This window comes from Oncorhynchus mykiss, chromosome 32 (assembly GCF_013265735.2).
Source record: "Oncorhynchus mykiss isolate Arlee chromosome 32, USDA_OmykA_1.1, whole genome shotgun sequence".
In the NCBI taxonomy this organism is placed as follows: Eukaryota; Metazoa; Chordata; class Actinopteri; order Salmoniformes; family Salmonidae; genus Oncorhynchus; species Oncorhynchus mykiss.
Window position 1 is genome coordinate 28,098,277 of NC_050572.1, and position 23,017 is coordinate 28,121,293.

General features: G+C 42.5%; 2 protein-coding genes across 7 annotated transcripts; both read right to left on the reverse strand.

Moving 5' to 3' along the window:
- Positions 1 to 106: 106 nt before the first annotated feature.
- LOC110488202 (activity-dependent neuroprotector homeobox protein 2) lies at positions 107 to 15,805 on the reverse strand. Of its 3 annotated transcripts, none has more exons than XM_036970610.1 (4): positions 15,574 to 15,805; positions 4,515 to 4,636; positions 4,072 to 4,185; positions 107 to 3,924 (listed from the first exon to the last, which is right to left on the reverse strand). In XM_036970610.1, exons 2-4 carry the CDS (start codon positions 4,620 to 4,622, stop codon positions 1,246 to 1,248), a joined length of 2,901 nt encoding a protein of 966 aa, XP_036826505.1. In that variant the 5' UTR covers positions 4,623 to 4,636; positions 15,574 to 15,805; the 3' UTR covers positions 107 to 1,245. The 3 variants fall into 3 exon arrangements, with proteins under 3 accessions (XP_036826505.1, XP_021415990.1, XP_021415991.1); XM_021560315.2 differs by having other exon boundaries at positions 15,514 to 15,805; XM_021560316.2 differs by having other exon boundaries at positions 15,668 to 15,791.
- Positions 15,806 to 18,149: 2,344 nt separating this feature from the next.
- On the reverse strand, positions 18,150 to 22,987 carry ntf2 (Nuclear transport factor 2). Of its 4 annotated transcripts, none has more exons than XM_021559500.2 (5): positions 22,831 to 22,987; positions 22,151 to 22,271; positions 21,056 to 21,127; positions 20,848 to 20,970; positions 18,150 to 18,492 (listed from the first exon to the last, which is right to left on the reverse strand). In XM_021559500.2, the coding sequence occupies exons 2-5, from the start codon at positions 22,247 to 22,249 to the stop codon at positions 18,376 to 18,378; spliced, it is 411 nt and encodes a 136-aa protein (XP_021415175.1). In that variant the 5' UTR covers positions 22,250 to 22,271; positions 22,831 to 22,987; the 3' UTR covers positions 18,150 to 18,375.
- Positions 22,988 to 23,017: the final 30 nt, after the last annotated feature.

Here is a 23,017-nt window from a genome sequence, read left to right on the forward strand (position 1 = left end):
AACATAATTATGATCTTTATAGATCGAAATACAGGGAATGGCTTTCTTTTACAGTAGCCCACTTTGGTTAGACAAGCTCTTAGACAGACACACATTAATGAGCAAGTTCCAGCAGTGAAATATTTATTGGAAAAAGTTTATTCTGCACAGTTCTGCCACAATGCATCAGAAGGCTCAAACCTTCCGAGTCTATACACATTTTAGCTTCTGAAGGACCGAACCCATCTAAAACCCAATAGGTATATAGTACATAAAAACCTGACAATCAATTGCAAGTGACACAGGAAGAAGTTGAAACAAGGAAGAAAAACCCACAGGGGAATTAGCATATGAAAATAACGGTAAAACAACCAGGAGAGGTTGTCTGTTTTCACCAAATAACTTACAACAAAATTAGTGGACCAACATAAAAAAGAAACAAGGGTGAAAGTGATGTAGGCTATGGCAAAAATCAGTATTTTTTTAGCGAACTCTGAACAATCCACTACATAGTTCCAATAAGGGAAGAATAGCACTCGATACACATTCTGAAAAGAAAAAGATGGACAATGTCTTACAGTTATGAATATACTCAGTCTCATCTGGTCAATGGATTCATATAATCACATAATAGATTTGAGTTACTATTGAGAACAAAGGACAATAACTATTATACAGACATACAGAAAATAAGTCTTATGATACAGAAACACAAAATTGACAAATACTGTTCATTAACATTCTGAACATGAGAGTTAAATGCTGTAGTTGTTTTAAAGTCAGTCAATGATCCCAGTTTGAATACTTACACAATACCAAATACAGGTGTCTTTATATAGCTTTAACATTTGACAGCATTTCAAAATATTATTCAAACTGAATCATGGTCGTTAGGCTGAAAACACGTCTTAAAGGTGCCGCCTAGGTGGAAATGGTGGATTTAACCGTGCTGTGGTTGTATGAAACAAACCCCTGAAAACAGTGTCTAATACTAATACAGTCCTCACTTGGCTTTACATTTTTTTTTTTTTTTTTACACGTGTATTCGGAGGTTTATTTTAACATGTAGCCTATGAGAATGTCAACATTTGATTTACAGTTCTATGAAAAGGAGAATAATAAGTCAACATCTAAAATTTAGTTGACAATTACTAGCAGGGAGACTAACATCAATATAAAAGTATACATTTCAGGGCACTGCAGTCTGTTGCAGTCATCCAGGTAAAAGTATCTATACAGACTGTACATGCACTCTGAAGTGACAACTTAGACAGCCATTGCCTGTGGTTCTAAAGGATCCATCTCTGGAACGTCCATCTGATGTGGTTCTAAAGGACCTTCTTTTGGAACAGAAATTTCTGGTTTCTCTCCTTCTGGGGAATCCGTCTGTTCTGGTTCATCGGGTTCCACTTCCTGGTCAGCCATCTTTTCTGGTTCTGCAGGTTCCACCTCTGGGATGAGGAGGTCGTGCTTAAGTTTTTTCAGCTCTGTCATGTTGAAGCCCATGAAGATTGTAGGGCTGTTCTTCTGAATGGCCTTCATGCACTTCGTGCGCTTCATTCCAAACAGGGTGGACACCTCAGTCCGGGTCAGCCACAGTCTCTTGGAGAGCTCTTCAGACTCCTTCTTGGTGGGGTACGGCTTGGTGTGGAAGTATCTGGTGAGGAAGTCTTTCCGCTCCTCAGAGGGTCGTTTCTCCATCCCACTGGGGTCCAGGGCCAGCTGAATATAGGGGTCCATCTTGGGTACCTGCTCTCGTTTTTCCTTCTCTCGTTGCTTACGGAAAGCTGCCCGCGCATCCCTCTCTTTCTTGTTGGCCTCCATGGCCTCCCTGAAGGCCGCCTCCAGCCTCAGCTTGCTCTGTAGCTCAGCAGGGGACTCAGAGGGCTGGGGAACAGGGACAGGGACGGAGGCCTGCGCTGCCATGGGGACTGGAGGGAGCTGGGCAGAGTACAGACCTGGCACCTGGACCATCTGCTTAAAGGCCATGACTTGCTGTTGGCGTCCGTTGGTGGGGGCGGGCTGGAGTCTGTCTGCATCTTTAGGGGTCTTGGGGGCACGGCGGCAGCGCTGTAGATGGATTACTATAGCTCTCTGCGTGGTCTTGCCTGTGTAGACGCCGTTGCAGTAGATGCATTTGAATGCTGCGGTCTTGAGGATGGCGTGGACGGTGGGTGCAATGCAGTGCTTCCCACTCAGATGGGCCTGGTAGTTCTCCACTGTGACACACTTCTCTTCACAGAAGGGGCAGTCGGTCCGCATCGTTTTACTGGGGTTCCGACACACTTCCTGTTTTCCACCAGGCTGCATCTTGAGGAAGATCAGGTCTAGGGAGTTGGTGACCAGAGCCAGTTTCAGCTCTGCGTCTCCCAGGATCTCTTTGGGGGCCATGGTGTTGATGTCAAAGTAGGGGAACAGAAGGTTACCGCTGTCGTCTGTGTACAGTCTATACTCTCGCCTCATGAAGTCACAGTTGGCCTTCTGTGTGGGGTTGTGTTGTGTGTTTGTGTGTTCAACCAGTTGTTGGATGGAGTAGAACATCCCAGGACAGTAGAGGCAGTTAAGCCCGTGCAGTAGGTGTTCAAAGAGGCCCTTTTCAGATAGCAGGATCTTACACTTCAAACACTTGACTGTCTTGTCAGGCATCTTCCTGAGGAAGGGAGCACGGGCAGCCAGGCCCTGCTGCTTAGCTGTTCTGGGCTGGGCCTTGTGGGCAGCCTGTTGATGAGCCTCATATACATTGGAAGGGAGCAGTTCATTACAGATGGGACAGGTGATCCACTTCTTGGCTTTGGAGTTGAGAGCAGGATTACCTGCTGGTTTGATTGGTTGAGGAGCCTTGCTGATCAGCTGGATGTTACTTGTCTGGCTGGGCATGCCTACCGGCGTGGCGAAGGTGTAGGTGGGCATGCCGTTGACCTTGTTGCCAGTGGGGAAGAGGTGGCTGAGGAGGGACTGGGAGGTCAGCATGGTGCCCTGGGGGTTGCTCTGGAGCATTGTACCCTGGGGGGTCCCCTGGTTCAAGGGGAGGCGCTGAGTCACCATGAGGGCCTGGGACATCCCTGGAATGCTGATCTGCACCCTCGGGGGCAGGAAGACCTGCTGGGGCTGCTGCTGCTGACTTTGGACCCCTATGGTGAAAGGCACCTGGTTGTGAGGAGCACCAGGTAGTGAGGCGCCAGAGGGCAGTCTGACCATGGTCTGGCCGATGGGCATGGTGGCTGAGATGGCCCCCTGTGGCAGAGCACTCTGCAGCTTGACAGTAGCCCCAGGCTGGACGAGGCCCTTTGCCTCAGCACCGGCCAGCTGAACCAGGGCCTGAGGGGGGAGGAAGCTCTGGTTGGGCCCTGCCAGCTGCTCAGGACTGGACACCTGTGGCATCTGTTTTTTAGGGGCCAGTGTTTGGTAATTTGTGGGCTTGGCGTACTGAGTGTTCTCCAAGATCCAGGTCCTGATCTGAGCGCAGGCCCACTGGTGAGTGGGAGAGGCCAGGATGTGGTGCAGCATGTGCTCCGTGCTTTCAATAGCCATCTTACACACCTTACAGAACTGCCTGGAGGCTGTATGGGGGAACTTAGTGTCTGGTATCCGTCCTGAGAAGTGGTGCCACAGTTTCTCCAGGTGGTTCAGCAGGACGTGCTTCTTCATTGAGAACAGGTTTGAGTCCACATATCGGCACTTACGACACTTAAACCGGTCTCCTTTCTTGGTAGTTGAATGCAGAGATGCTGCATCTTGGTCCACATTTGGAGAGCCATGAAAGAGGAGAAGGTGCTTCTTGAGGAGTCGGGGGTGGGCGACAAAGGAGCAGATCTGGCAGGGAGCCAGGACACACAGTTTCCTCTCATACTCATGGCTCCGCTGTAGATGACTCTTGTAGGAGTACCAATTCCGGGTGGAGTACTTACAGAGGGAGCAGCACAACAGCCGCGTGCGGTATGGCCACTGGGGGAAGGAGACACATCGATAACAAGCGTGATTAGCAAAATAAGACCATTTTAAATTGATCTGTCACTTCACTAAGGAATGCATGTTATATTTTTTTGTTGACATCCCTATCAGACTAGCGCATCTTTCCAGGTGCCATTTTACCTTTTTCTTCCTCTTGCCTGGGAAGGGCTCACTGAGGTCCACCCACTCAGTCTCCTGGAATGCCTCATCAGAATCAGACTCTTCATCAGAGTTCTTCTCCTTCTTTTGCAGCTCCTGGAAGTTGGTGACAGACAACATACAGTTAAGGACAACAAACAGCTAAGTATCATGGGAAGAAAACACTAATCAATGATCTCTGAACATTCACTATCCTGTGTACCAAATGGCACCTTATTCCCTTTACAGTGCACTACCTTTGACCATCGGGAATAGGGTGCCATTTGGTACAGAGTTATGGGAAAAGTACTATCCATGCCTATAAACAACGGGTAATATGGCAATAATTAGGCCTCATCTAGCCCCCAAACAAAAGTTCCTACAATGCTCTGATACCTATAAAAACAGATAGTTTTAAACATAAAAATTGCACAACAAAAACATACTTCCAGAAGGTTTTTGCAATCCTCCAGTCCAAAATCACTCAAAATGTGTTTCACTCTTCTCCTTGTTTTTCGGATGTTCTCCAAGTTTCCAACCGGGACCTGATACATTGTTCCTCAGCTTCCTGAAAGAGAGAGTCATGTTAGGCCAGGTAATATTATACACATCCAAACTAGGGATGGGATTTGACTGAGTACTTGCATGATTATTTTTCCTAGTACTCAAAATTTAAAAAAACAAAGAAATAGGCCTATGTGCACATATGTCTATGCCAAGAGTAACGATGACTAATTTATCATATCCAGTACATATAACAAATCCTAATTTGACCTAATAAATATATCGTGCCTTCAGAAAGTATTGAGACCCCTTGACCTTTTCTGCATTTTGTTACGTTATTCTAAAATGGACTAAATATAAACCATTCCTAAGCAATCTACACACTTGACATAATAATGACAAAGCGAAAACTGGTCGTACATTTTGGATTTTTGTTTGGGGGGGCGAGTACAACTGTCAGTTGAACAACTGAATGAGTCTTCCACATTTAACCCAACCCCTCTGAATCAGAGTTGTGGGGGGCTGCCATAATCGACATCCCATGTCTTTGGCGCCCAGGGAGTTATAACTAGCTCAGGGGCCGAACGATAGGTTTTTACCTAGTCAGCTCGATGATTCAATCCAGCAACCTTTCGGTTACTGGCCCAACCACTAGCCGACCTGCCACTCCTAATTTACACAAGTATTCATACCCTTTGCTACGATACTTGAAGTTGAGCTCAGGTGCATCCTGTTTCCATTGATCATCCTTAAGATGTTTCTACAACTTGAACATGAACATTGGACATGATTTGGAAAGGCACACACCTGTCAATATAAGGTCCCACAGTTGACGGTGCAAGTCAGACAAAAACCAGGCCATGAGGACGAAGGAATTGTCTGTAGAGCTCTGAGACAAAAAAATGTCTGCAGCATTGAAGGTTCCCAAGAACACAGTTGGCCTCCATTATTCTTAAATGGAAGAAGTTTGGAACCACCAAGACTCTTCCTAGAGCTGGCCGCCCAGCCAAGCAGAGCAATTGGGGGAGATGGGCCTTGGTCAGGGAGGTGACCAAGAACCCGATGATCATTCTGGCAGAGCACAAGAGTTCCTCTGTGCAGATGGGAGAACCTCCCAGAAGGACAACCATCTCTGCAGCACTCCACCAATCAGGCCTTTATGGTAGAGTGGCCAGACGGAAGCCACTCCTCAGTAAACGGCACATGACAGCCCGCTTGGAGTTTGCGAAAAGCCACTTAAAGGACTCTGACCATGAAAAACAAGATTCTCTGGTCTGATGAAACCAAGATTGAACTCTTTGGCCTGAATGCCAAGCGTCACATCTGGTGGAAACCTGGCACCACCCCTATGATGAAGCATGGTGGTGGAAGAATCATGCAGTGGGGATGTTCTTCAGCGGCAGGGACTGAGAGACTAGTCAGGATCGAGGCAAATATGAACAGAGCAAAGTGCAGAGAGATCCTCGATAAACATTCAACAAAGTACTGAGTAAAAAAACATTTAAAAGTATCCCAGCATTGTCAACTGTGGGACCTTACATAACCAGGTGTGTGCTTTTCCAAATAAGGTCCAATCAATTGAAATATTCACTCCAATCAAGTTGTAGAAACATCTGAAGAATGATCAATGAAAACAGGATGCACCTGAGCTCAAGTCTCATAGCAAAGGGTCTGAATACATATGTATTCAAATCTGTTTTTGCTTTGTCATTATAGGGGAGTGTAGATTATTTTTGAATAAAGCTGTAATGTAACAAAATGTGGAGAAAGGGGTCTAAATTTGAGGTCGACCGATTAATCGGAATGGGCGATTAATTAGGGCCGATTTCAAGTTTTCATAACAATCGGAAATCGGGTATTTTTGGGCGCATATTTTTTTCTACCTTTATTTAACTAGGCAAGTCAGTTAAGGACACATTCTTATTTTCAATGACGGCCTAGGAACGGTGGGTTAACTGCCTTGTTCAGGGGCAGAACGACAGATTTTCACCTTGTCGGCTCGGGGGATCCAATCTTGCAACCTTACAGTTAACTAGTCCAACACTAACCACCTGCCTCTCATTGCACTCCACGAGGAGCCTGCCTGTTAAGCGAATGCAGTAGAAGCCAAGGTAAGTTTCTAGCTATTATACAAAAATCAATCAATCATAACCACTAGTTATAACTACACATGGTTGATGATATTACTCGTTTATCAAGCGTGTCCTGCATTGCATATCGATCAACGCTGGGGGATGATTTAACAAAAGCGCATTTGCGAAAAAAGCACACTCCTTGGACGACTGTACCTAACCATAAACACCAATGCATTTCTTAAAATCAATACACAGAAGTATATATTTTTAAACCTGCATATTTAGATAAAAGACATTCAGGTTAGCAGACAATATTAACCAGGTGAAATTGTGTCACTTCTCTTAAGTTCATTGCACGCAGAGTCAGGGTATATGCAACAGTTTGGGCCGCCTGGCTCTTTGCAAACTAATATGACAGAATTTTACGTAATTATGACATAACTTTGAAGGTTGTGCAATGTAACAAGACTATTTAGACTTAGGGATGCCACCCGTTCTGTATTTTAGCTAACGGTTGTGTATTTCACTGAAATAATAAAACATTTTGTTTTCGAAATGATAGTTTCTGGATTCGACCATATTAATGACCAAAGGCTTGTATTTCCGTGTTATGTTATAATTAAGTCTATGATTTGATAGAGCAGTCTGAGCGATGGTAGGCAGCAGCAGGCTCATAAGCATTCATTCAAACAGCACTTTAGTGCGTTTTCCCAGCAGCTCTTCGCAAGCACAGCACCGTTTATGACTTCAAGCCCATCAGCCTAATGGCTGGTGTAACCGACGTGAAATGGCTAGCTAGTTAGCTGGGTGTGCGCTAATAGCGTTTCAAACGTCACTCGCTCTGAGACTTGGAGTAGTTGTTCCCCTTGCCCTGCAAGGGCCGCGACTTTTGTGGAGCGATGGGTAACACTGCTTCGAGTGTGGCTGTTGTCGATGTGTTCCTGGTTCGAGCCCAGGTAGGGGCGAGGAGAGGAACAGAAGCTATACTGTTACACTGGCAATACTAAAGTGCCTATAAGAACATCCAATAGTCAAAGGTTAATGAAATACAAATGGTAGAGAGAGAAATAGTCCTATAAATACTATATTAACTACAACCTAAAACCTTTTACCTTGGAATATTGAAGTCTCATGTTAAAAGGAACCACCAACTCATATGTTCTCATGTTCTGAGCAAGGAACTTAAACGTTAGCTTTTTTTACATGGCACATATTGCACTTTTACTTCTCCAGCATTTTTTAAACCAAATTGAACATGTTCCATTATTTATTTGAGGCTGAATTGATTTTTATTGATGTATTATATTAGGTTAAAATAAGTGTTCATTCAGTATTGTTGTAATTGTCATTATTACAAATAAAATAAAGTGTCAGTAATCGGTATCGGCCTTTTTGGTCCTCCAATAAATTGGTATTGGCGTTAAAATCATAATCAATCGACCTCTAGTCTAAATACTTCCCAAATGCACTGTCGACTAAACCCTTCCATTGTTTCTGCAACTAGCTACCCCTAACAAGCAAAGTTTGAAATGTGTTCTACCCTCATGGCTTTGAGTCTCTAGTGACTCTTGTCAAGGAGTGAAATGTAAACTTAAAATATACAAGAGTTTGCACGAGATACTTGTGTGTATGTGGATACCCCTTCAAATTTGTGGATTCGTCCATTTCAGCCACACCCGTTGCGGACACGTGTATAAAATCAAGCAGCCATGCAATCTCCATAGACAAACATTGGCAGTAGAATGGCTTTACTGAAGAGCTCAGTGACTTTCAACGTGGCACCGTCATAGGATGCCATCTTTCCAACAAGTCAGTTAGTCAAATGTCTGCCATGCTAGAGCTGCCCTTGGTCATCTGTAAGTGCTGTTATTGTGAAGTGGAAACATCTAGGAGAAACAACGGCTCAGCCGCAAAGTGGTAGGCCACACAAGCTCACAGAACGGTGGCAACACTCACTACAGAGTTCCAAACTGCCTCCGGAAGCAACGTCAGCACAATAACGATTTGTCAGGAGCTTCATGTAATGGGTTTCCATGGGCAAGCAGCTGCACAGATGCCTAATCTCACCATGTGCAATGCCAAGTGTCGCCTGGAGCAGTGTAAAGCTCACCGTCATTGAACTCTGGAGTGATGAATCATGCTTCACCATCTGGCAGTCCGACAGACGAATCTGGGTTTGGTGGATGCCAGGAGAACGCTACCTGCCCCAATGCAGAGTGCCAACTGTGAAGTTTGGTGGAGGAGAAATAATGGTGTGGGGCTTTTTTTCATGGTTTGGGATAGGCCCCTTAATTCCAATTTTAACGCTATGACATTCTAGGTGATCCTGTGCTTCCAACTTTGTGGAAGGCCCTTTCCTGTTTCAGCATGACAATGCCCCCATGCACAAAGCGAGGTCCATACAGAACTGGTTTGTCGAGATCAGTGTGGAAGAACTTGACTGGCCTGCACAAGAGCCCTGACCTCAACCCCATTGAACACCTTTGGGATTAATTAGAACGCTGACTGCGAGCCAGGCCGAATCGCCCAACATCAGTGCCTGACCTCAGTAATGCTCGTAGCTGAATGGAAGCAAGTCCCACAGCAATGTTCCAACATCTAGCGGAAAGCCTTCCCCAGAAGAGTGGAGGCTGTTATAGCACCAAGTGGGGGTACCAATTTCATATTAATGCCCATGATTTTGGAATGAGATGTTCGATGAGCAGGTGTCCACATACATTTGGTCGTGTAGTGTATATTAAGTCTAATTTTTGTGCCATTTAAGATAGATACATTTATTGAAACTGTAATAAACTGGTTATATTATATGGTGAAATACAATCTCTAGAAATAAAGGCAGTAACTGCACCAACGGCACTTGCTTGTAGAAGCCTATGGCTGTGCAATGGTATAGCCTTGCTTTGTTAATTTAGCCGACATGACGGTCTTATTTCCGAGCCCTTAAGGGCATTCAAGACACCCATTTCCTAGTAAAAAACAAACAAAACACATTTCATATAATAAAATAAAACAGAATATTTTTCCAAATGAAAAAAAATAGTCACTGCGAAGTCTCTACTGAAGACGCATCTCTTCAGTGGGTCATATGATTGAGTGTAGTCTGGCCCAGGAGTGGGAGGGTGAACGGAAAGGCTCTGGAGCAACGAACCGCCCTTGCTGTCTCTGCCTGGCCGGTTCTCCTCTTTCCACTGGGATTCTCTGCCTCTAACCCTATTACAGGGGCTGAGTCACTGGCTTTACTGGGGCTCTCTCATGCCGTCCCTGGAGGGGGTGCGTCACCTGAGTGGGTTGAGTCACTGATGTGGTCATCCTGTCTGGGTTGGCGCCCCCCCCCCTTGGGTTGTGCCGTGGCGGAGGTCTTTGTGGGCTATACTCAGCCTTGTCTCAGGATGGTAAGTTGGTGGTTGAAGATATCCCTCTAGTGGTGTGGGGGCTGTGCTTTGGCAAAGTGGGTGGGGTTATATCCTTCCTGTTTGGCCCTGTCCGGGGGTGTCCTCGGATGGGGCCACAGTGTCTCCTGACCCCTCCTGTCTCAGCCTCCAGTATTTATGCTGCAGTAGTTTGTGTCGGGGGGCTAGGGTCAGTTTGTTATATCTGGAGTACTTCTCCTGTCCTATTCGGTGTCCTGTGTGAATCTAAGTGTGCGTTCTCTAATTCTCTCCTTCTCTCTTTCTCTCTCTCGGAGGACCTGAGCCCTAGGACCATGCCCCAGGACTACCTGACATGATGACTCCTTGCTGTCCCCAGTCCACCTGGCTGTGCTGCTGCTCCAGTTTCAACTGTTCTGCCTTATTATTATTCGACCATGCTGGTCATTTATGAACATTTGAACATCTTGGCCATGTTCTGTTATAATCTCCACCTGGCACAGCCAGAAGAGGACTGGCCATCCCACATATGCTCTCTCTAATTCTCTCTTTCTTTCTCTCTCTCGGAGGACCTGAGCCCTAGGACCATGCCCCAGGAATACCTGACATGATGACTCCTTGCTGTCCCCAGTCCACCTGACTGTGCTGCTGCTCCAGTTTCAACTATTCTGCCTTATTATTATTTGACCATGCTGGTCATTTATGAACATTTGAACATCTTGACCATGTTCTGTTATAATCTCCACCCGGCACAGCCAGAAGAGGACTGGCCACCCCACATAGCCTGGTTCCTCTCTAGGTTTCTTCCTAGGTTTTGGCCTTTCTAGGGAGTTTTTCCTAGCAACCGTGCTTCTACACCTGCATTGCTTGCTGTTTTTGGGGTTTTAGGCTGGGTTTCTGTACAGCACTTTGAGATATCAGCTGATGTACGAAGGGCTATATAAATAAATTTGATTTGATTTGAAGCGCATTTTGCATATGGAACTGTTATTTAGAGTGATTGTTTCAAACGTGACTAATTTTTCAGGATTACAAAATAATTACGGCCACAACATCTGTTTGGTGAGGCCTAGGATATATTCTGATGAAAATACGCTCTGTCTTTATCAAACTAATGTTTTTGTGTATTTTTTGTTTAAGGGGGGGGGGGGGGGGGGGGGGCACTAGCAGTCCACAAAGTAGCCTAAATTGAAAATAGACTGGAATATTATTATTATTCCAAAGCAGCAGCTCTCTGTTGGAACACATTTCCTACTTTAATCAACCAGTCCATTTTGAAATGTGACAAAATTGTCATTTTGCCAAGAATGTGGCTTGTGTATCCCATCATTTAGATTTTTTATAGCCATTTATTTCTGTAGGCCTAACAGGAGTTTGTGTGCCCCCTTAGCGTGTGTAGAGGAGGCAGTCAGAATGCAATTGAGTGAGTGATACACAGAGGGAAAAGGGAATTTAAGGAGAAGAACTGTGTGATGCTTGGTTTGGTTTCTTTTTTGTTGTGCCCCGCAAATGCACATGTACAAATGGAGCACTAGAGTCAAAGCAAATGAACGTGGTTTTCATTTTTTACGGGACAATTTCACTTGTCCGTTCCGGCAGCCACAAAGCACATTCCACAAAATAGTTTTACAGTATATATAGTGATCTCTGGTTGAAGATCATGCTTTGACATCCATGAATGTAGCCTATGGATTAATGTGTTTATGGCTCATAGACCATAAATGTAAACCAATAACCTAAGTATTTTACTTTTAGATGTGTGTATTGTTAGATATTACTTTTGGAGCTAGGAACACAAGCATTTTTCTATATCCGCAATATATATCCGTGCGACCAGTAAAATGTGATTTAGTGACAAGATATAGAAATGCCATTGTCATGTTACCCTCACCCAATACTGCTACTATTTCCAAATCTAGCACCATGCGCCACACAGCAAGATAACAAGAACATTTTGGTAGTTGCCATATGGCCAAAACAAAAGTAAAAAATGTAAGATTTAAAGCTAAACATATAGCTGTAATAAACAACTCAATGTTATACGGCCACCCTTTATTTTTAAGTTTATCCAATTTAAGGAACCACTTCATGCATTAGTGCCTTGAACGTGTCCTCTGGTGTGACATTACAATACATGTTAACAAATGTTGAATGATAAAATAATTGACTATTTCGTTACTTATGTCTTTAAAATCAGTAATCATATTCTTGCATTTCAATTAAAAAACAATTTGCATGTATAACGATGATAACCAAGTGTCTCGCTATTACATTTTGGGTAAGATTCAGTGATCTCACTAAACCTCAATAAAAATAAAAAAAATGTAAAAGCCATTCTTACTTGTGTATTGATCGAATGTTACCTGCCTCATGCTTAACAATTATTTGTTAAGCATGAGGCGGGACATTACGTCACACCGATGGACAATATACAACTGGCAGTCAAATTTGACCGCTAAATCATTAATAGCACTTTCACAAGTTTCTGACCACTGGAAAAACGCTTCTAAACATCAGTAATGGATCCTCATTAAACTATTTGAAGTGTACAGGAGCTGCCAACTCACGCATTTGACCCTCACACCAGATCTTATATCTCACGCATTGAAAAGTACTGCTGTTATTTGTAGAATTAGTCCATTGTATAGTAAGTGTGTTAACTTTTAAACCGTGCTCCAAATCATTTTTGAAAATCAGACCATCTGCGCCTGCAACTTATCACGAGCAGAACCTCTATCATTGACCTGTCTTGCAACAGCATTATGAACCGCGGCACATTGAAGCATATGATTGGTCTAGTTATGTGAGGCAGGGGTTCCCAAACTTTTTCCACTCTGGGTCCCCCCTCCAAGCTTTGGAACATTCCACGCCACCCCTGCACGCACACATCTATTTCTATGGGCACAATAACTGTTCACAGCCCTCTTCTTGGTGCAGGTTTAAAGCTTATTACCTGCAATTCTACACATTGTCATGTGGTGCAAAGAACATTTTGCAGTTTTAAAGCTAATTTTCTTGCAATTCTATACATTTTGCCACATCTAATGTGTATTCATGTGACTTGAGTGACATATTACAACATCTATGGGAAAAAAAAAACCCAGCTGACATAGGCTAGTTGATCTGGACATTTCTGACAAGTTATAAATAGCTCTAAGGTATACAATGACTAACATGACAAGAGGAACTGATGGTGCACTACCCACTTTTGAAATTGCACCTTGTGCATTCTATTATTACAACTTTCAAGAGTAAGTTTAAAGTCAGACTGAGCGCCTTAAGTGTGTTTTTTAAATATTTATAAACCTGCCCCCCTCCCTAGGAGGCACAACACAGTTTGGGAACCACTAATGTAAGGGATCAACGGGATTGGATGCAGGCGCAAAATATATATATTTTTTGCGTCCCTCAAGATTAGAGTGGAGCTGAATAGAGAAAGAGAGAATGTACTCCACTGCGTTTATAAAACTGTTAAAAGAGCAGCACAGTAGCTGTTTTATGTACAATTTTACCCAAACTAGGTTGCTGTTACTCCCGTCCCCATTGCAGAATGCAGCCTTTTGACATGTATTTAAATCAATTTAATCCACACTTGCATTAAATCTCCTCATTTGGCGATTGGCATTAATCTGTGACAACGAAAAGGCAGCAGACAGACCTAGTTTGGTAGGGTGACATGATTTGAAACTGAAAATAATTTTGTCAAGATTGTGACCCCAAAAGTCTAAGTTTGATTCTGGAGCAGGGACAATGAATATTTATATATTTTTTGGTTAGGGTGTAGGGGTAGATTTATGGCATCTTGTATCAAGGAGATTTTATCAACTTTATTTAGCCTGATCAGTGGAACAATTCTCATTCTTAACAATGGGCTAAAATATAGGGTAATTTGTGTGCAAGAACACTTATTCCCCAAACGTATTTTATTATTCCACTTCTTCCCAATTTTGCCAGTGTAATCACATATTTGAAATCCGATATGCCTACGTGTCTTTGAAAATGAATTATGAGGCTATGTATTTTTGCAGCCATTCCATGGACAGTTTTACATAAACCATACAAATAAGCATTGGATATTAAACACTCCAAGCCTAAACATTTTTTTTAATAAAATATTGTATTGTTGTGCACATGCTAGGCAGATGGTAGGGGGACTCACAACTCAAACGCATCATATTTCATCTCGGTAGAGTAAGATTATAGCAAGGATCTTCAACTAGTAGACATAAACCACCTGAATATTGATATTCAGGCAATTGTGGGTGATTGGGAAATGAATTGTTATAACAAGAACATTTTCAAGACACCCAGCACTTGGGAAACATAGATCAGGGGTGGTGAACCCTCCCGTAGAGCAAGCAGGATTTTTTCAAGACTTATTTTAAAGAGTTCACCCAAATTACAAAATGTTTGTATTTACCTTAAAAGCAGTCTATGGACAAGGAGACTGCAATCTATGATTTGGTGACCCACTGCTATCAACCACTAAAAAGTGTTAGTATTTTCTGTGCAGAGCCTTGGTGTAGTGGTAACACTACCTTGCATGTGTCACATACTTTCCATCTGAGAATAAGGATCAATCCCCGTTTCCAACCTTTATACTGTTTCCACCATCTTATTTATTTACTGTCTGAATAAAGTGTCAATCCACCTAAATAAGGTTTCACAAAAATAGGCATAATTTGAGATTTGGAGGGGTGAAATGTTGAAGTCGACAAATTGAGTTAATTTCATGTTCAAAGTATCCTTAATACACCGGACCTGTGGTTTTTATTGTTTTATTTTCCACCCTGGTCATAGGCCCAAGCCATGTCAAAATACGTAGAATGGCAGGAAATTAACTTTCGGGACATTTTACTGTTTTAATGTCTAGGGGTTGTGCCAGGGGAAAATGAAATTCACATAGCAAATCTCACTCTAAACTTTCTTAAAAAGTTGCCAGCCCGGAGTGTACTCGTTCAAATTACAGGCACTCGAAAGAGTCCTGTATTGTTCTTTTTCGTCACGAGCTAGCTAACGTTAGCTGGCTAGCTAAGTAGATCCCCGACACAGGAGTCGAACATTTGCGTGCCTTCCTTGGATGTGGCAGTCGTTTCACAGATTCCCTCTCCGGAAACAAATCCTGAATCCCCCCTCACCCGTGGTCACAATGTCCCATGGTAGGCACAGAAATTACAATCGAAGTTGAAAGGGCAGTCATTTGAATGGGACGCCTATGCCACGAAGGGTCACCAACAGCGGCCGGTGGACCCGAGAGCAAAAATATAGCTAAAACCATCTAATTGTATGCATTGGCGGGAATAAAAAATATAAGCTAAAATGCTAGCTAGCTAGCTGTGTTGAACTCAATGATCAATCATTGGTTGAACTGCATTCAAACATGTCTGGTTGGCTGATTTATGAAAGTGGATCTGCGCAAATGTCGACAATGGCAACAATAGGTGTAGATTTGTGATGAACTGTTGAAGATGTTGACTGACCGGGCTACATACAATTACCTTTGCTTCTCCGGTTATAAAAGGATGGCTGTCGCGTCTTTTTTTTTTTTTTTTTTTTACCGTGTATGGATAGTTTCACCAATCCGCCAGCGCTTCAGTCTCGGTGTCACGGAAGTGTGCAATCAATCCACCTGGACGATACTCTGACACTCACCTCCCCGGACAAGATGCAACCGCCAAAGTTAATTCAGGAAATAATGATTCACATTAAAGTGAAATAATTGATGTATTGTGCTGTTTCACCCTCCTCCTGAAGTAAAAAAATGGCGCTTGTGTTCAGGACATGACGTTTGGGTCCTAATTAGCATATATGGAGGATGACCAATGAGATTGAAGTTAGCTGTGGACTAAATTGGGGAACTTTCCAAACATAATTGAAGTTTCGTAGTGATTTCCTTCCATTTCAATCTTAATTGATGAGTTAATTGGGCGAATACACATTATATAAGAGCACAAAAGAGGTGTGGGTGTGGCTGCAGACAGAATCAAGACTCTGGAAAAAGCTAGCTAGTCACATGGTACAATTCAAAACAACCAATAGGCTGTCAGGAAATTGAGGCAAAGGGGAGGACCAAAAAGATTTTATGGTGACCTCATATCATGCCACTGTTCATCAGCCAATGGTAGACTACCCTTCCAGTCCATTATTTGATGAAAAAAACATAAGAATTTTAGTACATGCTACCTTTCATTACAATACATTAATTAGTGTGTTAGAAATGTCTAAAATAAAATTGCAATGGAATTTGAAAGGTACAAATCAAGAATAACAATATTTCTTATTATTGTTATATATGATATGTTACGCAAAAACAAATACATCTACTAATTGTGGCCAAAGGTGTAGCCACAGCGAAATTTGGCTAGCCAGCTAAAGCTAATCAATCAACTTCATTCTGTAAAACTATAAACTATCTTCAGGAACGAGACATGAACACAACTGACTTGCCTAGTTAAATAAAGGTAAAAAAAAAAAAAAATGTATTGATTGGTGCCCTAACGCCTTGGTCTACTAGTGGCTGGCTAGTGACCATCTCTTGAAAGCCCATTGCCGATACATTTCTTATTAAAGCTTTCCTCAACTTTCACTCCTATAGTCAGGTTTGCATCGTGACAGTAGCCGTGTCCGAATACCCATACTAGCGTACTACGTACTTAAATTGCATACTCATTTCGGCGTTTGATCTATTTACAATTCACTTGTCTTTATTGAATAACATTTGACAACAGCTGGTAATCAGAAATTGTCACACTGTACCAAAATATGAATGGTGGGAGTCAACGCAATTGCGCATTAGAAAACGCATTCGGAGTACTATTTTCACATGCTATAAAACTTTTTTTTCACGTACTATTTAGTACGCTAGTATGAGTATTCGGACACAGACATTGTCTCTTCAAATCACCACCTTCAGGTGAAAATAAATAACTTCTGACGAATTGTCGCCAAACTGTGATCGCTCCCTGGAGGCCAACAGTAATATTGCAGACCTATCCTAAAACTGTTACAGGCTTGTTATCCTCTCAAATAAAAACTGTCAGTATTCTTTACTCATTATTATATTCCCCATGATGGAAATATATTTTCAAGAGCAACACACAGAACAATGTTCTTGAGCGTGAAATTACTCGATATGCACCTTATGTGAACAAGGTGCCAGTGAAGATAGCGAGAATACGGTGTACATTGTTTCAGAAGAGAAACTAAGTACTGTAGCAGAATGCGATCACAAAGCTTTGCACATCTTTCTGTGAGAGGATTTGGTGTTTGGGTTGCCTTTTCTATCAGGGTCAATAGGTCATCTGGGTTTTTAGACTTGGTCTCAAGCTAGAGGGCCTGCTGTCATTTGCTTGTCTGCATGTGACACCCTATTCCCTATTATAGGGCACTAGCCCTAGTCAAAGTCATGTACTATATAGAGGTATATAGGCTGCCATTTCATTAGCAGACATTTTGTGTTGCAGGACAACAGACACACAGCCTGGTAAATATAGGAGTTTACATGATGAATGACATACCTTACTATACTAGTGTATAAGGGTCAAGGGCTCTTCATAATACAAAAAGTAAACAAAACAGCAAGGATGAAGCAGGCTGGCCTTCATTTGAACATGTGCCTCTTGGATCAGCATTAAACCGCTATGAGAAAGCAGCCATTTTTGAGTCTGTACCTGGCTGGAGACTTCCCTATGGGAAAATCTCAATTGCACAAGCCTCACGTCCGCTTTCATCGTCATCCCATTAGAGGTCAGAAGGACCTCTGGCTTTCTAATCCAATGGGTTTTGAGGAGACGAGGACACAAGGAGTCTGCAATTGAGCAAGTCCCTAGTTTAGCCTGCGTCTGAAATGGCACTCTTTTATAGGGAATAGGGTGCCATTTTGGATGCATTAGCTCTGGTCAAATGTACACTATACACTAAGTATACAGGGAATAAGGTGCCATTTCAGATATGCAATTTATTGTTCACAGAATGGTAGCATTATGCCAAAAGCATCACTAAGAGGATCATCCATTCCCTTAAGAAACATCAACATTATGGTCCTAATAACAAGGCATGTATGGATGAAATGTTGGCCAATATTGGGAACTAATAAGGATAGTTTGAATAACAATAAGGCAAATTGTACCAAACGTATTTGGGAATGAATTTATTCTGATGTGTTCCTGTGCATCATTCACCACCGCTGTAACAGTTTGCAGTGAACTGTCCAGAACAGTCTTAAAATTGCTTAACATGAGTTTATTGAAGACAAAAGAATCTGACAAGCATTCTCTAACAAAACACATACATGTAAAGTTGAAATGTAATATAAAAAGCTAACTCTCTCTGTGGAATGTACGTGATCCTTCCATTTCCTCCTACGCTCCAAAGTTATGTAGTGCCAATCTGAACATGTCGTTGGTGCAGATCCATTTGTTGTCCACGTTCTTCAGCAGGAAAGTTTGTTGAAATCCCATCACCTGGTCCGTGTCAGCCTTTTAAAGAAAAGAGAACAGATGATCATCATCCTCTATAAATAGTTTACTCAACTACATTACATACAGTAGAAATTAGCCATAATAGGCCCCATCGATTTGATTACTTTCAAGTTTATTATAGTTAAAAGGGATATTTCGGGAATATAGCAATGAGGCCCTTTACTTCCCCAGAGTCAGATTAACTTGTGGATACCAATTTTATCTTTCTGCTAGCAGATACAGTGCCTTGCGAAAGTATTCGGCCCCCTTGAACTTTGCGACCTTTTGCCACATTTCAGGCTTCAAACATAAAGATATAAAATTGTATTTTTTTGTGAAGAATCAACAACAAGTGGGACACAATCATGAAGTGGAACGACATTTATTGGATATTTCAAACTTTTTTAACAAATCAAAAACTGAAAAATTGGGCGTGCAAAATTATTCAGCCCCCTTAAGTTAATACTTTGTAGCGCCACCTTTTGCTGCGATTACAGCTGTAAGTCGCTTGGGGTATGTCTCTATCAGTTTTGCACATCGAGAGACTGACATTTTTTCCCATTCCTCCTTGCAAAACAGCTCGAGCTCAGTGAGGTTGGATGGAGAGCATTTGTGAACAGCAGTTTTCAGTTCTTTCCACAGATTCTCGATCGGATTCAGGTCTGGACTTTGACTTGGCCATTCTAACACCTGGATATGTTTATTTTTTAACCATTCCATTGTAGATTTTGCTTTATTTTTTGGATCATTGTCTTGTTGGAAGACAAATCTCCATCCCAGTCTCAGGTCTTTTGCAGACTCCATCAGGTTTTCTTCCAGAATGGTCCTGTATTTGGCTCCATCCATCTTCCCATCAATTTGAACCATCTTCCCTGTCCCTGCTGAAGAAAAGCAGGCCCAAACCATGATGCTGCCACCACCATGTTTGACAGTGGGGATGGTGTGTTCAGCTGTGTTGCTTTTACGCCAAACATAACGTTTTGCATTGTTGCCAAAAAGTTCAATTTTGGTTTCATCTGACCAGAGCACCTTCTTCCACATGTTTGGTGTGTCTCCCAGGTTGCTTGTGGCAAACTATAAATTACACTTTTTATGGATATCTTTAAGAAATGGCTTTCTTCTTGCCACTCTTCCATAAAGGCCAGATTTGTGCAATATACGACTGATTGTTGTCCTATGGACAGTCTCCCACCTCAGCTGTAGATCTCTGCAGTTCATCCAGAGTGATCATGGGCCTCTTGGCTGCATCTCTGATCAGTCTTCTCCTTGTATGAGCTGAAAGTTTAGAGGGACGGCCAGGTCTTGGTAGATTTGCAGTGGTCTGATACTCCTTCCATTTCAATATTATCGCTTACACAGTCCTCCTTGGGATGTTTAAAGCTTGGGAAATCTTTTTGTATCCAAATCCGGCTTTAAACTTCTTCACAACAGTATCTCGGACCTGCCTGGTGTGTTCCTTGTTCTTCATGATGCTCTCTGCGCTTTTAACGGACCTATGAGACTATCACAGTGCAGGTGCATTTATACGGAGACTTGATTACACACAGGTGGATTGTATTTATCATCATTAGTCATTTAGGTCAACATTGGATCATTCAGAGATCCTCACTGAACTTCTGGAGAGAGTTTGCTGCACTGAAAGTGAAGGGGCTGAATAATTTTGCACGCCCAATTTTTCAGTTTTTGATTTGTTAAAAAAGTTTGAAATATCCAATAAATGTCATTCCACTTCATGATTGTGTCCCACTTGTTGTTGATTCTTCACAAAAAAATACAGTTTTATATCTTTATGTTTGAAGCCTGAAATGTGGCAAAAGGTCGCAAAGTTCAAGGGGGCCGAATACTTTCGCAAGGCACTGTACCAGACTTCCAGTCATTTTACTAACGCTAGTTAGCAACTTCATAGTGCACGCAGACATAAATGGTATCCACGAATTCATCTGACACTACAGAAGTAAATAGCCTCATTGCCAAAATCCTAAAGTATCCCTTTAAACTCAAGCGTCTTCAGGTGCTATTGAAATTAAAACAGGAGCAGCTCCTTCCATGAAAAGCTCCCGCAATTCAACGTGCACCGTTTCAGCCCCAGCATGCAGATAGCAATACCCAGTGGAACAGGTGTCACTGTGCTAGCTTAGCAGCTTCATTACTTCCCTCAACTTGCCAACGACTTCGTTTGAACTACGGTCCTCTGCCTCGCAAAAACAGTTAACACACGTGACCGCCAACTCTAAAACGTATACCCCAGTTGTGTCACTGAAAAGGATGCAAAAATCACTGGGGCCATCTCAAGCTGTGGGTGAGATTCTGGTATGAACCCTGTTAAGCCAGCAAGTCACTGGACGTGCGTCCACTACTTTTGAAACAACCTACCTTGAGCTGTCCCATCACCATGCTCATCACACAGCTGTCTGGTGTGGGCTGGTGGTCCTGTGCGGTGATGCTGTGCTGGATCGACTGGAACGGTAAACTCTGCAGTAAGGGAGACAATAAGGTCTATATGTCTGTGCCATGTGAAATAATTAAGTTATGCATTATAATTAGTTTGATGAAGTGAAGCTTAAATGAAGATGTCACTTACAGTGATCTTCTCCATAATGGCTTTGTGCCCCTGGAAACCAACTCCTTCCCATGTTAAACATGACGCATCAGTCTGGAAACACACACAGTCATTTATTAAGACAGTGAGCTCTCACTGAACTCATCAGTTACACACTGAACAACATGAGCAGGGGTGTATCCATTAGTTTTGCAACAGAAACCATTTAGCATTTACTCTAGGAACCGAACCTACCTAAATTTGTCCAATAGAAACTCTTGTTTTCGTTGCAAAACATTTTCTGTTTGGAAGAAATAGTTACTATTGGAAAACGTTTACAACGGAATCTGACTAATGAATACACCCCAGGCGTCCACCTCAAAAGTATTTTCTTGAGTCCTTGTGTCCTCTTCATCCATGCCACTTTATCAAAGCCGTTTGAAGGATAGACCTTGATCATCTCTCAGTTCCATTACACAAGAGTCATTGGACGAAGTCGTCTTCTATACGGGGGAATTTTGTTAAGAGTCCAGACGCTTAATCTGAACATTAAAACGCATCGCTTGCAGTACAGTTTCACAAGCATAAGTACCATATAATATTAAAAAACTAAAAATGTACACCTTGATAGGGTTATTTCCATGTTACTGTGCTTGTTTACAGAAAATAGACGGATGACAAGAGGTGCTACCTAGCATGCCACAAACACCTGTGTGTAAGTGTAGCAGAACTGTAGTTTGGCCAGATGGAAGCACCCATAGCTTTATGGATCTGCGAGGAAAAAAATGCTACAGTAAGTGTATATTTTTTATTTGAAGGATGCTCTCGATTAAAAGATAAGGGCCCTATGTTCATATGTTTCAAATTTTTTTATCGCAGGCGATGATTGACATTTCTAGACGTTAAAACGGCGTCGGATAGTAGTTCACATGAGCCAGTCGTGGGCGAAGCTAATGGCTGAAAACTGTAGGGAGAAAGCAGAATGCCTTCTAGAGTTTAAGAGCTATTTGGAGAAGAGTCCAAGGGGAGGAGCCAAGGAATAGAGACTTGAGATTCACCCAAAGGTTTCCAGATGACAAAGTTGGTCCACGAAAAACCATTGAACATCTCTAAATGTGTTGAAATTAAAATACTCACATAGAGGTCAGCAAGTTTGGTTCTATCAGAATCAAACTGTTGGTAATAATGTTGCACAAAGCCTGCACCTATCTGCTCCCACACCGGTTTGCTTGCCATGGTTCAAAGTGCAGGTTGGAATCTGGAGAGGAAAACGCGCCATGAATATGAGGTAGCCAGCAGCACATCCTTTATTTATTTTTTATCCCTGATATACCTGGTGATGAGCACACCCCGCGTGTTTCAGAATCACTCTGAATTATTGGAATTAGAATCAATCAATGGAAGTTAGGCACTTATCAAGAGAACATCAGCACGAGAATGGCTTCCTATATCTCGAAAATATATAGTAAAAGCGCATTGGACCAGTAACCAAAAGGTTGCTGGTTCAAATCCCCGAGCCGACTAGGTTAATAATCTGTCGATGTGCCCCTTGAGCAAGGCACTTAACCCTAATGGCACATATACGTATCTCTGGATAAGAGCGTCTGCTAAATTACAAAAATGGAAACGCTAGCTACTTAGCTAGCAAGTTAACGTAGCTAAATAGCTAGCTCGCTAAACTCATTTAAAGTCAGTACATCATTCCACTCAGAAAATGACAGATACACTTTCACTTTGCTTTGCAATGAATAATTTCCCTTTATAAGGTAAACGCGATTATTCCTTAATGGTTGTTTAAAACTTAATATGAAACTTACCTTAATATGCAACTAGCTAGCAATCCAGTGTGGATGCACGCCTTTCCCGCTTCATCCGGAATACAGGTTGTGTTGTCATATACTGGACTAAACGACCAATAGTGTTTGCCCTTGGTTCGATTGACGGGTACCTAAGAGCGTGAATGTCCCCCGAAAGGGCGTTTTACTTCAGTGCAACCAACCTTGG

Bases quoted from the DNA above. Each gene is read 5' to 3' on its own strand.
- ntf2 (XM_021559500.2), bottom strand. From the start codon at position 22,249: ATGGCAAGCAAACCGGTGTGGGAGCAGATAGGTGCAGGCTTTGTGCAA. The intron at 21,128-22,150 runs GTGAGTATTTTA...GTGTGTTTCCAG, and splicing joins CCAAACTTGCTGACCTCTAT to ACTGATGCGTCATGTTTAAC. The intron at 18,493-20,847 runs GTAGGTTGTTTC...TTTCTTTAAAAG, and splicing joins TGGTGATGGGACAGCTCAAG to GCTGACACGGACCAGGTGAT.
- LOC110488202 (XM_036970610.1), bottom strand. From the start codon at position 4,622: ATGTATCAGGTCCCGGTTGGAAACTTGGAGAACATCCGAAAAACAAGG. The intron at 4,186-4,514 runs GTATGTTTTTGT...ACCAACTTCCAG, and splicing joins ATTGCAAAAACCTTCTGGAA to GAGCTGCAAAAGAAGGAGAA. The intron at 3,925-4,071 runs GTAAAATGGCAC...TCCTTCCCCCAG, and splicing joins CAGGCAAGAGGAAGAAAAAG to TGGCCATACCGCACGCGGCT.